General features: G+C 39.7%; 5 protein-coding genes across 5 annotated transcripts; 2 read left to right on the top strand and 3 right to left on the bottom strand. All coding sequences in view use genetic code 12, as the record gives it.

Moving 5' to 3' along the window:
• Window positions 1-595: 595 nt before the first annotated feature.
• Window positions 596-2,905, bottom strand: WHI3 (mRNA-binding protein; the record flags this gene model as incomplete). Its single annotated transcript, XM_049323288.1, has 1 exon — window positions 596-2,905. The coding sequence occupies one exon, from the start codon at window positions 2,903-2,905 to the stop codon at window positions 596-598; it is 2,310 nt and encodes a 769-aa protein (XP_049180884.1).
• Window positions 2,906-5,369: 2,464 nt separating this feature from the next.
• Window positions 5,370-7,961, top strand: KGF56_002094 (TRS33; the record flags this gene model as incomplete). The annotated part of the gene is made up of 3 exons (XM_049323287.1): window positions 5,370-5,997; window positions 6,103-6,243; window positions 6,787-7,961. 3 exons carry the CDS (start codon window positions 5,370-5,372, stop codon window positions 7,959-7,961), a joined length of 1,944 nt encoding a protein of 647 aa, XP_049180883.1.
• Window positions 7,962-7,963: 2 nt separating this feature from the next.
• KGF56_002093 (uncharacterized protein) lies at window positions 7,964-12,334 on the bottom strand (the record flags this gene model as incomplete). Its single annotated transcript, XM_049323285.1, has 2 exons — window positions 7,964-11,752; window positions 12,311-12,334. 2 exons carry the CDS (start codon window positions 12,332-12,334, stop codon window positions 7,964-7,966), a joined length of 3,813 nt encoding a protein of 1,270 aa, XP_049180882.1.
• Window positions 12,335-12,591: 257 nt separating this feature from the next.
• ECM42 (glutamate N-acetyltransferase) lies at window positions 12,592-13,905 on the top strand (the record flags this gene model as incomplete). Its single annotated transcript, XM_049323284.1, has 1 exon — window positions 12,592-13,905. The coding sequence occupies one exon, from the start codon at window positions 12,592-12,594 to the stop codon at window positions 13,903-13,905; it is 1,314 nt and encodes a 437-aa protein (XP_049180881.1).
• A 238-nt stretch (window positions 13,906-14,143) lies between these two features.
• KGF56_002091 (short-chain dehydrogenase/reductase) lies at window positions 14,144-15,169 on the bottom strand (the record flags this gene model as incomplete). The annotated part of the gene is made up of 1 exon (XM_049323283.1): window positions 14,144-15,169. The coding sequence occupies one exon, from the start codon at window positions 15,167-15,169 to the stop codon at window positions 14,144-14,146; it is 1,026 nt and encodes a 341-aa protein (XP_049180880.1).
• Between the last annotated feature and the right edge of the window lie 1,529 nt (window positions 15,170-16,698).

The raw sequence follows: 16,698 nt of genomic DNA, 5'->3' as shown, positions 1-16,698 counted from the left end.
CACTATCGAGCAAAGCAAAATAGTGGAGCAACACTAACTGCCATTGACACTATCGAGCAAAGCGAAATAGTGGAGCACACTAGCCACCACCGACACTAAATGCTTCTCCACTAGCTCGCTTCGCTCGCTAGTATCGGCAACACTAGCTGCCACCGACAACTCTGTGGCTCTAAGCTTTAAAGCACATGTAATATATAATAGGTGAAGCGGTCGGTATATTGGGTCGTTCTCTATCTCTTCCTCTCGTGTAAAAGCTAGTCCTGATCCTATCAAACCAAAAGGTTCCTTCCAAAGAGAAAAAAAAAAAAAAAAAAAATTGATTAATATTACAACATATAAAGCATATAAAGTTGAATCAGATACCAACAAATATATCAAAGCCAATATACTGATTGAAAAAAACAAAAAAAGCTCAAATAAAAAATGTCTATACCAACGAGTAAAGGAAAATAATAATGTAAAAAATTCATGATATTGTGTTGGAAATGGGGAAAAAAAAAAAAAAGTGAAGAAACCTCTAATGGTTTAGAAACAAAAATGAATAAATCTCTTTCTTCCCTTTAAATATTTCTCTTTCTTTTAGTGAATATGGTTTTTACTTTGAGTAGTTGTATCCAACATAGGTTGAACCTCCATTAGTAACCAGTCCCTGTTCATTATTCAATAGTTGTCCTTGTTGAAGTAATGGATTAGTGCTGGTCCTCCTCATGTTTCCAGGACCTCTTACTCCTAATGGATTTTTAGAAAAACTTAACCTAATACCTCCTTTGCCATTGCTGTTAGGATTAGGTCGAGGCAATGCACTCCCATATAATTCAGCCAATGCTCTGGTGGCATGTGCAACATCCTCAAACTCAACAAAACACATGGGTCCATGATTATGTGTAGACCCCCCTGTTGCGTTGTTACCCGTGGTTGAAGAAGATCCATTGGTTGAGTTCTTTGTACGAAACGATAATCTCCTGAATCCCTTTTGTGGAGCAAATAGAGTACGCAATTCAGCTTCAGTGGCATCAGGAGGCAAATTACCAACGTACAAAGTATTACATGGTGGATTTTGATCTGCTGGGTTTGCTGGTGGTGGAACTCTTGCCAAAAGAGACAAATCTGGAATGGCTTCTTTGGATGAAGATGTAGAAGAAGAAGATGTATTGACGCGTGTTGTTGAGGAATTTGAGTGTTGTTGTTGTTGTTGTTGTTGTTGTTGCGGCTGCTGTGGCTGCTGCGGCTGCTGCTGCGGCTGTTGTGACTGTTGTTGTTGTTGTTGTGACTGTTGTTGTTGTTGCTGTTGTTGTTGTTGTTGTTGTTGCTGTTGTTGTTGTTGTTGTTGCGGCTGCTGTTGTTGCTGTTGCTGCTGTGTAGGAGATGTGGATCTCTTTTGAGTCGGTTGACTGTAATGTAGAGTCACAGTTTGTGGCCCTTTCTGTTGATATTCTTGTTGTACTAGAGTCTGTTGTCTCAATCCAGTCGTACAAGCACCCAGTTGCAAATTAATCCCTACTGAATTACTATGCTGCCCCTGAGTTGACCCTTGTTGAGACTGAGACTGCTGAGACTGTTGAGACTGTTGAGGTTGAGGCTGTTGTGGATTGAAAAAAGATGATGACACGCGACGCCTATCTGGAGGAGCCGATAATACCATATTTGTACCGTTGGCATTACTGCTAGAAGAAAACCAATCTGCGTTAGGATGAACAATGGGACTTTTCTTTGTTGCAATATTTGAACCAGTAGGCTGACTTGACCATGAATCTCTCACCAAATTTTCATAGTCTCTTGCATCATTTTGTGATTCCATGAGTAAAATTGATTTCCCGCTTGGCTCAAGAAAATCAGATCCTGTGGGAGGTACACTAGATGAGCCCGATGAATGATGAGCTTCGGGTAATGACTGTAATGAATGTAATGAATATTGGTGCTGTTGGTTTTGCTGTTGTTGCTGTTGTTGCTGTTGCTGATGTTGTTGATGTTGATGTTGATGTTGATGTTGATGTTGATGTTGTTGCTGTTGCTGTTGCTGTTGCTGCTGCTCGGAAGAAAATGGATCAGTGAAAACAAACCTTGATCTCAGGTTACTTGTTGATTGTCTCTTCTGAAGAATATCAAATGGTACAACTGGATTAGTTACAGAACCAATACCAGATTGAGATTGGGCCAGCTGTTGCTGTTGCTGTTGCTGTGCTTGTACTTGTGCTTGGGTTTGTGAAAGATTAAATGCCTGGCCACTATTATTCAAACTATTGTTCCTATTAGGTGGTGATATATTTTGTGTTGCAGGTGATAATCTCAACGAATTGAAAGCTGCTTGTGTTTGGGCAAAATTAGTAGGAGACGCAATGTTAGCTCCATTGCTGCTGCTGCTACTACTACCGGTAGTATTATCAAATTCGACATGTATAGGCGGATACTCAAATCCAAATATTCGTTGACCGTCTAATAGTTTACCTGTAGTTAAGCAGGTGTTTATATCTCTAAATAATGCAAAAATTTGAAAATCATTAATATCGATGCTTAAGATTTCGCCAATCACCAAGGAAAAAATCAACGTGGCTTCTCTTCGCGTAAAGTCAGCTGGCAAGTTACTAATCTTAAGTAATCCCGTTACAGATGATGAAGGTTGGGGTGGTTGTGGTGGTTGTGGTTGTGGTTGTTGTTGTTGTTGTTGCGGTGGCGGTATTGGCGGTGGTACCTGATTAAGAAAACTACTTTGCATTAGACCCGGGGGAATTGAAGGTGCAAGATTATTTGTACTCGTGGTCTGCTGCTGTTGTTGTTGTTGTTGTTGTGGCTGCTGTGGGGGTAGCTGCTGCTGTTGCTGCTGTGACGACATATGATTTAGTTGACCATTATGGTTCGAGTTGGATATGGAGTTATAGAGTCCAATAGTCGGTTCTGACGTCATCATGGGCTATAATGCAGTAGAAGAAGTGGGTTTATACTTTGTTTTCTTTTTTTTTTTTGTTTTTTTTTTTTTTTTTTTTGGTAGGTTTGGAAAAATTATTGATAATACAAAATGATTGATGAAATAAAATGCTCTTGTTCAAGGGGGATGTGATACAATACGGCGAGGGGGTAGGGGAAAAAAAGGAATATAGTGAACAAGGATTTAGTCTCCGAGTAAATCTATCTTGTCAATGGGGGGAAAAAAAGCAGTATGATTTTTTCTCTAGTTAAAAGGCTCTAATGATGAAATAGTACTGTATGAAGTGAGTAATATTTGCGTGGACACACAGTAGAACAGTGATGATAGTCTAATGAAAAATGAAAAAATGAACAAATATTGGAGAAGAAATGTTACTTTTCTTCTTATTATGAAGAAATGTTGGAGTATTATGACAAAGTAAGGAAAAAATGAAAGATGTGAGGATATGGGGTGGGGAGTTGATACAGGTTAGTTGATATGGGGTGGGGAGTTGATACAGGTTAGTTGATATGAGGTGGGGAGTTGATACAGGTTAGTTGATATGGGGTTGAGGATACGAAAATAAAAGTTTGAGAGTATGGAATCCTCCCCCTATTCTGTAGAGTGTCTAAATTCTTTGCTTCTGCCCACTTGTTAATAACGCGGGATTTTAATAGGAAAGGGCGTGGAGGTGGGGCGAGAATTCAAATATGAAAGGGCGTGGAGGTGGGGCGAGAATTCAAACAGGCAGGGCGTGGAAACAAGCAGGGAGCTAATGGTGGCAAAGGGTGACGAGGATGAAAAAGAAAAATGCCTTGTGTCAATTGAAAAATGCAGCTATAAGTTTCAAGTCGGGTACTAAAATGATCCTGCTATACAAGAGTTTTCTTGTTTCTATGAAAAATACTATAAATGATGTTTTGATGTGACCTCGCTTTCAAAAAAATGATTTTAATTTGTTCATGTAGAAAATTACATCAAAAAGAAAAATTAAATTAAAAGCTTCTTAGTACTTACTTTTATAATTTTAAAGGATTCCATACATTTTACAGGGAGAGTAGTGCACTTTTGCGCGAGAAAAAATTATACCTAAATTGTAATTGCGTGGAGATTTTTATCTCAAATATTATAACCAACACTATCGAGCAAAGCGAGATAGTGGAGCAGAAGAAGAGAGTAGTGTGTTCCACTATCGAGCAGAGCGAGATAGTGTTGTAGCAAGCTACTGACACTAGAGCAGAGAATGAAAATACATGGAACAATACGGTAATCATGTAAATTGCTCTTTATTGTATCGAAGGCTTAGAGTTTGGTAGTGAAATGGACCTTTAATAGACCTTTAATGGACCTTTAATGGACCTTTAATGGATTTTTAATAGACCTTTAGTGGACCTTCAATGGACCTTCAATGGACCATTGAAGGTCCTTGCACTTTCCTTAGCCATATCTTCACCACCATTGCACAACGTCTCAGATCTCTTTCTTCAACCTCTGTTTGTTATGCTACGAAATGACCTCTTCCACCAACATGCAATTTAGACGCTCAACAATTTTTTCTATTACATATACCTTTTTGAACAGTGTGCACGAAACTTCCATGGCATTCATATTACAATTTCATATTGTTTTCAAAAATTGGCGTGGTACACGATCATCATCAATGAGCCACGAGCTTTGATCACGTGTTACACTTCAGGTCGGCGGATCCCGGATCCCGGATGGAAACACTATCAACACTATCAACACTATCGAGCGAAGCGAGATGGTGGTGTAACACTGTCTACACAGACACTATCGACACTATCTACACTATCGAGCGAAGCGAGATAGTGGTGCAACACTGTCTACATAGACACTATCGACACTATCTACACTATCGAGCGAAGCGAGATAGTGGTGCAACACTGTCTACACAGACACTATCGAGCAGAGCTCCACTATCGAGCAGAGCTCCACTATCGAGCAGAGCGAGATAGTGGTGTAACACTGTCTATCGAGCAGAGCGAGATAGTGGTGCAACACTGTCTACACAGACACTATCGAGCAGAGCTCCACTATCGAGCAGAGCGAGATAGTGGTGTAACACTGTCTACACAGACACTATCTACACTAGCTCGCTTCGCTCGATAGTGTCGATAGTGAGAAGCCTCCGTTGATACTACATCCCTCTCCGCTAGCTCTCTTCGCTCGATAGTGATAGTATATACTCGATTGTAGAGAGAGGAGAGCAATATCCATTATCTCGCTACGCTCGATAGTGATAGTATATACTCGATAGTAGAGAGAGGAGAGCACTATCTACTATCTCGCTACGCTCGATAGTGATAGTGGTACTCATCACGTGATCTTCACACGAGATTCTCTCTGGGCGCAAAAGCATCACCACTTGATAAACATTTCAAGCAGGTTTGGTCCTTACTTTAGTCCTTGCTTTTGTCTTTCCTTTGTTGTTTGGTTTGCTTTAGATATGCCGCAAGACTTGCTTGATCAACAGTCTCAGATAGCAAATACCTCTTTACAGCTTCTTCTCCAGGAAATCGTGCCTACATCTATCCGCGTCTCAAAACAGGTTTTAAACTTGTCAGCTACCAACGAAACTAAGGATGAACAAACAAGAATAGACAAAGAGCTATCCAAAATACGAGACGACTTACCAGGAACAGTAAATGTTTTTGATTCGCAGTTTTTGCAACAAAATAGCGACGAAATAACACTACGCATAGAGACATATGGTTTCAATTTGGGGTGGAAAATTGCTGAAGTGCTCCTATACAAGAACTCAAGAACCAAAATTGTTGATATTTTGGATATAATGAAGTTTGTTTGCAGAGACGTGTGGAAGTGTTTCTACGATAAGCAAATGGATAACTTGAGAACTAACCACCGTGGTACTTTTGTTCTCGTTGATAACAATTACAAGTTGATTAATCAATTGAACAGTCCTCGTGGCGCCCAGGATACTTTGGACAAAGCAAAGCTTTATATGTGGTTTCCATGCGGCGTCATTAAGGGAATCTTGATGAGTTTCGGCGTTGAAGCTCAGGTTGCAGCTGAAATTACTCAATTCCCATCGGTTATATTTAATATACATACTAGTATAAATAATTGAACCCAGCTCAGCACCACCGGCAACTTTTGCTTAGCACCACCGGCAGCGGTAGCTGCTGGTGGTGGAATACCCTGGTAAAGGTTCTGCTTAGCACCACCGGTAGCGGTAGCTGCTGGTGATGGAATCCTTGGTAAAGGTGCTACTACTACTGCTGCTACTACTGCTGCTACTACTGCTTCTGCTAGCGACACAGGCAGCACTATCGGAGCAGCGCTAGTACTCCATCTACATCGTCTACTAGTAAACTGAAAAACAACGCTAGTCTCATTAAGATTCTACAAAACTACAATGCTACAACGCTACAACGCTAGTCTCATTGAGATTCTACAATGACCTCCTCCACGGTTTAATTGATTTACTACATTCTACTCTCACTCTTGCACTAGCGGGGCCAAAGGCGACGCTAGTGCCGCTAATGTTTCTTCCAACTCTTTAGTACCCCTCCAATTACATTCACTGTCGTTACCAAGTGTTTCTCCAATTACATTCACTGTCGTTACCAAGTATCTCTCCACTATCTCGCTTCGCTCGATAGTGTCAATAGTGTCGATAGTGTCGATAGTGTCAATAGCATCAACATCAAGCCGTTATCAATTTTCTCTCCACAACTTGTTGAAAAGAAAAAACCCCCTCCCTTGGTTGATTATGAGCAATCTTATTGTAGGACACCACTTTTAAACAAGTGAAGCAGCTAAATAAGAGTCGAAGAAGATGTCTACTCAGCCGCCGAAAGTGCTACGAATCAAAAGGAAAAGAGGTCAGGACCCCTTGCAAGCTTTGATACTAGAAGATACAAGAATTATCAAGCGATCAAAACCATCAACCCCAGTAACATCACCGGGTCCTTCACCAGTACATACTCCAAGATCCATTAGGTCGACTGAGAATCTAAACTATTTATTTAAATTGTCAAGGACCGAGGATAATTTGAAGAGTACAGAGGCAAGTGAATATGCCGATATCGAGAGAACAATTTTGGCTGAAGCGTCAGCGGCTACAGCAGCAGCTCAAACTGGATTGTTGAAGGATGAGCATGGAAGCAACGAAGAAATAAGACAGCGGAGATTTATCATTCAGCCGGACCCGCAGACACTAGCGCTGATAAATGTTCTGGAAGAAACTGGAGAGGACCTAAATCTACCGAATGAATTATCAAATATGGTTGAGGATTATATTGCTCTTGAACCCCAGGCTAGTCACAAACGTAAGAAACGAGGAAATGCAAAATACAATGAGGAGCCGCCATCAAATCCAGAACAAGTTGTGCATTTCAATGAAGATCTGCAATTACAAGACTCGCTGACAAATACTACAGAAGAAGACAATACAGATTATGTATTTGATGTATACCACCTAAGTGAGCCATTAACTTCGGCAAATCATCCAACAACGCAAATTGGATACATACGATTCTTTGACGATGATGATGAAAATCAACTGAGCTTTTTGTTGAACAATGAAGAAGATGAACAGGACCGAAAACCCAGCGTGTTGACAGATGACGAGGATTCAAACGCTGAATCATTTTACCAAAATGACTATCCTAGTGATGAAGACGCCGAGGGTTTGGAACATTTAGACTCGTTTGATGAAGAATTTGATAAATTGAAAATTGGTGATTATGGAAACCTACAGGGAGGAGACGGAGAAGAGAATGATGAGGATGAGGATGTGCAGGATGTGCAGGGATATGAACCACGAGATGGTATTGGATTTCTGGGGGATGATGAGTATTTGGACTATGACGAGATGGAAAGGTACATGAATTTAAAAGAGGAGGAGGAGGAGGAGGAGGAGGAGGAAGATGATGTTGAAGAAGATGATGATTTAGGCGAAGAAAAGTTCAAACGAAACCGTTTTTTTAAAAGCGATGATAATGATCCTATTGCAATGCATCGGGACAGGATATTTGGGGAATTGGAAAGAATGATTAAAAAAGCTCCAAACTAGAGTTAGGAGAAGAAGAATCTACTCTTCAACACCAAGTTGATATCCAAGTCACCCTTCAGCGGCAAATCCATGATTCTAACAGGAACGAAAACAGGAACTTTTTTCTTCAACTTACGATCAATTTGCATGGGAAAGTTTGAGTTGTATTCAAATGTTTTACTTCCTTGAACATAATAAAGTATCGGTTCATACTGTTTAATCAATTTCAGCACTTGATGGTCTTCATAAGACATCGATGATAAACTTCTCAATTCAGAACTCATCTGCTGCGCAATTGTCTTTTCTCCATACTGTCGACGGATCTCTTTTACTTTCTCATACAATTCACGATACTTTTCTTTTTCAAAATAAACCAATTGATAGGAACTTTTTACTTGGTTCTCTAAATCCTCTTTCACACATTTCATATAATCAAAGGAATGCAATTCAACAAACTTCTCCCTTAATATTGAAGACAATTTCTCCATATCACACGCGTGAGTCCAGTATGAATCATGTATAGAAGCAAATGTCAACCCATTTTTAACTGCGGCGTCACATGTCATAGCCATATGTGACGCATCTAGGGAATGAATAAAGTTAGGAGCGATTGCCAATTTGTGCTTGCGTCTATCAGCAGGTGTATGCCTATCTGTATTATCAATTACAAAATAACCCATTTTTCCCCGAGTGGTTGCGTTTGATGGTTTGCGATAAACTTGTACTACTGGGAATCCCACTGGTGAAATCCAACTTATAGGAGAATAATTCACTGGTTTATTGAAATAAGTGTTTAACAATTTGGAATTTTTGCTTGCTAGATAGTCTAGTGTCTTTATGTTATAGCTGTTGAGGATCCGATCACTAGTATGAACCAACCATTTTTCAATTTTCTTAGCATTTACAAACAACTCATCAATTGAAGCAAAGATCTTATTGACTAAATAGCTCGCATCCTTCATAGTAAATGATTTTAATTTAAAAATCACCGACTCGTCATATTGGCATCGTGATGGGTTTTGCGCAAAATTATCCACAATATCACGAATCTCGTTTTTGATCTGTAGTTTTGCTCCAAATCCACTAACTCCATAAACACTAGTCATAACAGGTCTCTTTACAATCTTTCTACTCAATATTTCCAACTTAAATCGGGCATTATCAATTTCCTCTTGAGTTTCAAATTTGTTTATATCTTCAAGTATCTTTTTTTCAACCAAATCTCTAATTTCCGAATAAACATCTTGCTTTGTCTCCAGGGGAATCAAATTAACCGACTTTGCTCCTGATTTGTCTCTGGCTAGACCAGCATAATGTTGCAACCCATTACAAGTACCGTCTTGATGGATTGGCAAACGACAAAGATACTGCTCTATTTTTGCATCACCATTACCACCACTCTCCTCTATATGCTTCAACACATTTGCAATTTCAAAGCACACGGCCAATAACTGGAACGGTTGGTCAGCTTTCATCCACCATTTATTATTATTATTATTATTATTATTATTGTCCAAGGGTCTTTTTGCTGAGTTTATAATGTCCTCTTTATGTTTTTCAAAAAACTGTTCACAAGATGCCTCACTCCCTGGTTCGAATAAAGAAGCCGCTTGGTACTTTAACCAGTAAAACCCGCTTTTACCTAAGGGGCGAGATTCATAAAACTGAAACAACGATCTGATTAAATCCTCTCCATAATGATTCAACATCGATAGTGGATATGCTCGACCTCTGAAATCAAACATATAACAGTTATAAAAAGCATCTCCGTTGATTCCATATGCATTTGCCAACCTGTTGATTGCTTCATAAAATTTCCTTTGATTATTCAAATCCAGCACCTCTTGCGTACACTTCCCCTTAGTTAATGGTCGTGGCACATTGAGAAATCCGTTTGGTAATTGCATTATTGAATTAAACACCTTCAACATATTGCCATTAATTGACCAAGCAGTTTTCCCCATTTGATCAAGACAAAGAAACGCTCGATCCAATTTTCCTTGAATATGAGCTTTTTGCAAATAAAAACGCTGCAATTTGTCAAATCCAGTAACAAAATTAACAGGATAGCTCAAATATCCTCCAGATTTTGGTCCTATCCATTGTTTAGGGGGACACAAAAGAGGGAAATTGCTGCCTTCTCCGTAGTATGAGGTAGATTCCAAGTCTCTTATTAAAGCTGGATGTATTCGAATAAGTCTAGCTCTTTTAGTATAGTGTTGCTCTACTTCACTTCGAAAAGCATAATGCTCATGCTCACGCTCATGCTCATGCTCATGTCCATGTCCACTGTTACCTAAACTAAGAAACGGCATCATTACATTCTTTGGGGTTTCTTGTTCAAGAAAACTCAACTCCGAATTCGTCAATCTTATCTTGCAAGATTTCATCACCGCGTCAAGGATCAAGTGTGATAGTTCGTCAAATGATTTTTCCAGGGTATACTGTAGAACCAAGTTTTTAATATTGCTTGAGCTCAGAGTCGCAATTTGACGCACATAAACAAAACGCCATCTATCCAACAATTCAGAAAGCGGTATCCTTTTATCTCCTACTCGTCCCATCAAAGTGTAAATAATATGACATATTATAGATTTCATAGGAAAAACTTTGAAAAACGGCTGAAAATGGAAAAGTAGTTTCTCATCTTGAGAAGCTGGGCGTTCTGAAAAGTTGAAGTTCTCCTCTATATAAGATGTGGTTAAATCTACCCATGATTCAATGTAGTTTTTCTCCTTTTTGAAAAAGGCCATTCGTCTTTCTTGCTCATTGCTATTTAAATTGCTTTTGATTATTCGATGTAAATATTTCTCCAAGTTTGCTTGTTTGATCGTGTTGAACTGAAGATATTGTGTCATGAACTCCCCCTTCTCTTGTTTCTCTAAATTCTCGTAAAACTTGTATATGGGAATTTTTATTTCACCACCTTTCCATTGGAATTTGTTCTCAAGTATATAATCACAAGCCCTATGGAATTGTAGAGCCCCAGAGTCTTCCAAGTATGACTCGATTGGTTTAGGTAAAGGCAGCTGCGGCAGCGGCAGCGGTAGCAGCAGCAGCAGCAGCAGCAGATTCTTCTGCAATTCATCAGATTCAGTCTTGATATGTGTTTCTGCTTGATCGAATCGTGTAATAGTATCAAGGGCTTTAATGAGGGTCTTTTCGGTCAATTTTGACCTTAATCCATTCAAATCCACTTTGTAGGTCATCGCTATTTGAGCAAAATACTCTTCTATTGGAACAGTAAATAAAGAGCTTTTTCCAAACTCTTTGGCCAAATGATATGAAAGCAATATAGCTTTTAGAATATCCAAAACCAAATCATCTTCCTCTTGCTGTTGAAATCCATTTTTGAGTCCCATTTTTTGTCTTTCACGAATAACCCTTTCATAATCTTCTACGGCTTTTCTCACCCTTGTAATTACTGTAAACGATTTGCCGTTGACAACAAGTTTCAACCAGATTCGAAAGCATTCAATATATTGCACAAATTCTTGGTTGGTCCCACCACCTTCCGAGTTGCAGACAACGAATGCAGCCATGTCATGTAATATGGACAAACACATATCGTTGTCATCTTTACTAGCAGCTTGTGAGTATTTGCTTAAAAGACCCTTCCATTTCGTCGACTTTTTATTTTCAATAAGCGCCTCGTCAATATTGAATATCGAAATTGTCAGAAAATCATCACCAGCACCACCATGCATTAATGGTTTAGCACCAACTGGCGCACCAACACCGCTGTGCAATAATTTAGCACCAATTGGCGCACCAACACCGCTGTGCAATAATTTAGCACCAACTAGTGAACTCTCAAGGGAGTGAAAACAACTTCTCCTGCTCAACAGTCTATAGCTCACCCTCGGTATTCTAAAAGGAGAATGTCGGTGGCAGCTAGTATGCTCCACTATCTCGCTCTGCTCGATAGTGTCGCTTCTCCTGCTCAACAGTCTATAGCTCACCCTCGGTATTCTAAAAGGAGAATGTCGGTGGCAGCTAGTATGCTCCACTATCTCGCTCTGCTCGATAGTGTCGCTTCTCCTGCTCAACAGTCTATAGCTCACCCTCGGTATTCTAAAAGGAGAATGTCGGTGGCAGCTAGTATGCTCCACTATCTCGCTCTGCTCGATAGTGTCGCTTCTCCTGCTCAACAGTCTATAGCTCACCCTCGGTATTCTAAAAGGAGAATGTCGGTGGCAGCTAGTATGCTCCACTATCTCGCTCTGCTCGATAGTGTCGCTTCTCCTGCTCAACAGTCTATAGCTCACCCTCGGTATTCTAAAAGGAGAATGTCGGTGGCAGCTAGTATGCTCCACTATCTCGCTCTGCTCAATAGTGTCGCTTCTCCTGCTCAACAGTCTATAGCTCACCCTCGGTATTCTAAACCTTTGCATATTGCCATCTTGACTTCACCTGTCACACGTGATTTAGCGCCTGTCTCACCTTCAATAAACTTACCACAACCTTCTATGGTCTTTCATTGAAAAAGCATTGAAAAATTCTGAGCCGCTAACGCTCTTTTTTTCCAGCCGATAGCGGCATGAGAATAAAAAAATTGAATTGAAAAAATTGTATATCCTATAAGCGCATATAGAAGTAAGGTAAGTATAAAACTAAAAGTGATAGTTGTTGTAGGTAATGCCCCGAGGTAATGAGGATTGTTACTCGTTGTTTATCAGATAAAGCAGCAAGGTTTGTACCAAAGACTGGCGTTTATCCTAAAGGGTATGTTGTTGGAGGTATACATTGTGGGGTTAAAAAGAATCAAGAGAGTTTGGATTTAGCACTTTTACACAACACATTTGCTGAACAAGAGGCTTCTGCGGCAGCGGTTTTTACGACTAATAAGTTCAAAGCTGCTCCTGTGCAAGTATCGCAAAGGATACTCAAAGAAAGCAAGGGGTTTGGAATTAATTCAATAGTGGTCAATAGTGGTAACGCCAATGCTGTAACTGGTTTACAAGGTATCAAAGATGCTGAAGATATGGTACTTGTAACCGACTCGGTCCTCGAAAGCAAATCAAGTAGCACCCTCGTTATGTCGACGGGTGTCATTGGGAACAAGTTGCCAATTGACAATATACTATCAGGTATACCTAAACTCGCTTTGAACCATCTTGGAAACACACACCAGCACTGGATAGATTGTGCAAAAGCAATCTGTACCACTGACACTTTCCCAAAACTAATCACAAAACAGTTCAAACTCAATGAGGATACTTATACATTAGCGGGTTTGTGCAAAGGTGCTGGTATGATTTGTCCAAATATGGCTACATTGTTGGGATTCTTTGTTACAGATACACCCGTGACACCTTCAGCATTGCAGCAGATTTTAAAATATGCTGTTGACAGATCATTCAACAGTATTAGCGTTGATGGAGATATGTCTACAAATGACACTATAGCGGCTATTGCCAACGGAGCAGCGGGTGGTGAAGTAATTGACCTCAACGCGTCATGTGGCGAAAGGTATGCCGCTTTGCAAAAGGAAATCACATCTTTTGCCCAAGAGTTGGCCCAACTAGTTGTGAGAGACGGAGAAGGTGCAACTAAGTTTATAACCATTCGTGTCAAGGACGGCTTGTCACATAAGGATGCGAAATCAATTGCTTCGAGTGTGGCCAACTCTCTGCTATTCAAAACCGCAATGTACGGTAAGGATGCAAATTGGGGACGTATATTGTGTGCAATTGGCTATGCAGATGTCACCAATGGGAACAACTCCGTCATTCCTTCAAAAACAAGTGTTAAATTCATCCCAATTGATGGAAGTCTGCCATTGCAGTTGCTCACAAACGGCGAGCCTGAAAAAGTAGATGAGGAGAGGGCGTCTGAAATTTTACAAGACGAGGATCTTATTGTTGAAATTGATTTGGGCACTGGCGGAGGGCAAAGTGCAGATTTCTGGACTTGTGACTTATCTCATGAGTATATTACCATTAACGGTGATTATAGATCTTGATAAAGGAGAACTCATTAAATATATGTTTTTTTTGAAATTTTACCTGTTGGCCTATATCTCGTTATTCTCGAGTCATAATTACAAAGTAGTCTTGTACTTTTTATTTCCGCGCTTGTAAAATCAGTTATCAAAGAGGAACACTGTATATATATATATATATACAGTGTCGATAGTGTCGGTGGCAGAGAGCGTCGTATATATAGCTATTTTACTGAAAATTGAGTAAGCGACGATATTCTCAATTTGCATTGTTGGACACTGTGGCTGGGGATGACTGGTTTTGTCCGTTTTGAAACAAATAATTTGTCACTGGCGATCCGTTACTTGAACCTTGCAAGGACCTACTAGCTATTGACGAAACATTGCTAGCCACCTTTGTTAACTTATTTTTAAAATTAACCATACTTTGGTCAATACCGGAAAGTTTCCTGGTCAACTCAACAAGTGGCCATGGGAATGCTCTCACAAGCGGTATGAATTTACCATACAATGGCAATTTTATCTCACCACGGCGACCTTGTTCGATTGCCAGGACCACGTAAGCTGCAACAAATTTTGGATCCAACTCTGGAGCCAATATTGTTGAAGGGGTCTTGACGCCGGTGAACATGCCCGTTTTCAACTGACCAGGACAAATAAGTAAAGTTTTGACACCGTGTGGATTTAATGAAGGCGGTCCCAACTCGTAAGTGAGCGATTCGTGTAAGGCAATCAACCCTGATTTCGAGGCACCATAGGCACTCAATCTTGCGGGTGACATATAACCTAAAATGGATGCAATTGTCACGATATAGCCTCTTTTCATAAGCATCATACTTGGTAAAAAAGCCTTGATAGTGTAGAAACTTGATATTAGGTTAATTTGAATTGTGCGTTCTATTTCCTGGAACGAAAGGTCCAACACTGTTTTGCCAGTTGCAATTCCAGCGTTATTTATTAGTACTGTAACAACCCCAACATCCCTGTTAATTTCCCTTTGCGCATCCAAAACTTGCTGTCGATTACTAACATCGCACTTGAAATATACCACACCGGGCACCTTATCCTTGTCCGCGGGGATTATAAGATCCAATACAACAACCTTGGCCTCTCTACTTGCGAGTTGTAGCACGATTTCTCTTCCGAGTCCATTAGTTCCTCCTGTCACCAAAACAATATCAATTTTTGGCTCATAGATATTTCCAATGAGCAACTCCGACAATATTCGAAACTTGCGGTTTAACCAATATGAGCAGTTGATAAACAACGTGACCAAGAACAACATCGTTCAATATATTTTAAAGCCTTTTTTTGCAGCCAAAACCAAAATCTAGAAAATTGCAACCTCTTCCAAGTTAGTCTAAACCCTGGGGTGGGGGGGGTAGAATCCGACAAACACAATTGACCTAAAACAAGGGTTATTCCAGAATCAATATTTCAGGAATTGGTTAGTCTGCAAGTTTTAGGTTCGATGTTACGTGATTGTTAATGTCTACTTGATAAATCTCTGGGTCTCAATTAATCAAAGTTTTCGTGCGAATTCTTTTACTACAACTTTTTCCAGTGTCTTCACTATAGAGCGAAGCGAGATAGTGGAGCTGCACTGATTAGATGGTTTTATAGATGATGAGAGACGAGTGACGCTTGAAAGGTATAGATGTGTTCTATAAATGAGCTGTATAGATGAATTGTGTAGCTGTGTTCTATAAATGAGCTGTATAGATGAATTGTGTAGCTGTGTTCTATAAATGAGTTGTGTAGCTGTGTTCTATAGATGAGTTTTATATATGACTTCTATAGATGGTTCTACAGGTGGTTCTACAGGTGGTTCTACAGGTGGTTCTATAGTTGATCTCTATAGATGGTTCTATAGCAGATTTCTCTATCTGTGAGTATAGTAGAATGGGTATTATTATACACTCTAGTAACTGTTATTCAATAGCATCAAAGAGGTTATATGGTTGATTTACAAAGATTGCCAAATTTCGTTTTCTAAGGCACTATAGAAGGAATCTTGAGATATTAAAAGGTATCAGTTTTAACTTTCCTGGTTTTGTTTACCTTACTATGCACCTTAATAGTTTGAAAGAAAAAAATAAGGCAATGGGAGAGAAGAAATGGATGTGTTTATATGGAATAAAAGAAACGGCATAAGAAATGGCATAAGAAATGGATGTATTTATATGGCTTGACTCTTTTCTTTAGTTATTGTACTGTAAAAAAGGTTGTATCAATAAACAAAGTGTTGCTCCACTAACGAGCAGAGCGAGATAGTGTCGATAGTGTCGCTAGGGTTAATAGTAGAAAAGGATAATCAATTGGGTATATATTTATATAATTGTAGCTTTATATAACCAAGTTGTAGACATGTTTTGTTTCACTTGGGAAGATATGCGCTTTGCTCCCTAATGGAGCAGTAGAAGTAGAGACTAGTGAGTTTAAAACGAAGTCGAAGGCTATTCCACTCACTATACAAATAGTTACCTACTCTCTGCTCTCTTTTGCTCTGTCGAGCAAAAAAGAGTAGGTTATTGTTTCGTTTCTACTCCCTTTTTCAACCTACACCTCACAAGCTCTATCAAACTCATTCTCTCTTCACTTCTCTCCTCTAGGATATATGCCGCTACTCCAATACCTATTCCTGCTGTCCAATCTATGCTTCTACTCACTAAATACCTGTACTGCATAATTGAGGATAAAGTTGATAAATTTCTTGTCAAACTTTTCAAATTCGCACTGATTCTATATCGACACTAGACACTATCGAGCAGAGCGAGATAGTGGAGCACCATTGGCTAGTGACACCATCGACTA

The sequence above is a fragment of the Candida oxycetoniae genome (genome assembly GCF_023343755.2).
Source record: "Candida oxycetoniae strain CBS 10844 chromosome Unknown scaffold13, whole genome shotgun sequence".
In the NCBI taxonomy this organism is placed as follows: Eukaryota; Fungi; Ascomycota; class Pichiomycetes; order Serinales; family Debaryomycetaceae; genus Lodderomyces; species Lodderomyces oxycetoniae.
Note: the sequence above shows the minus strand (reverse complement) of the source record. Positions and strands in the feature narration are given on the sequence as shown.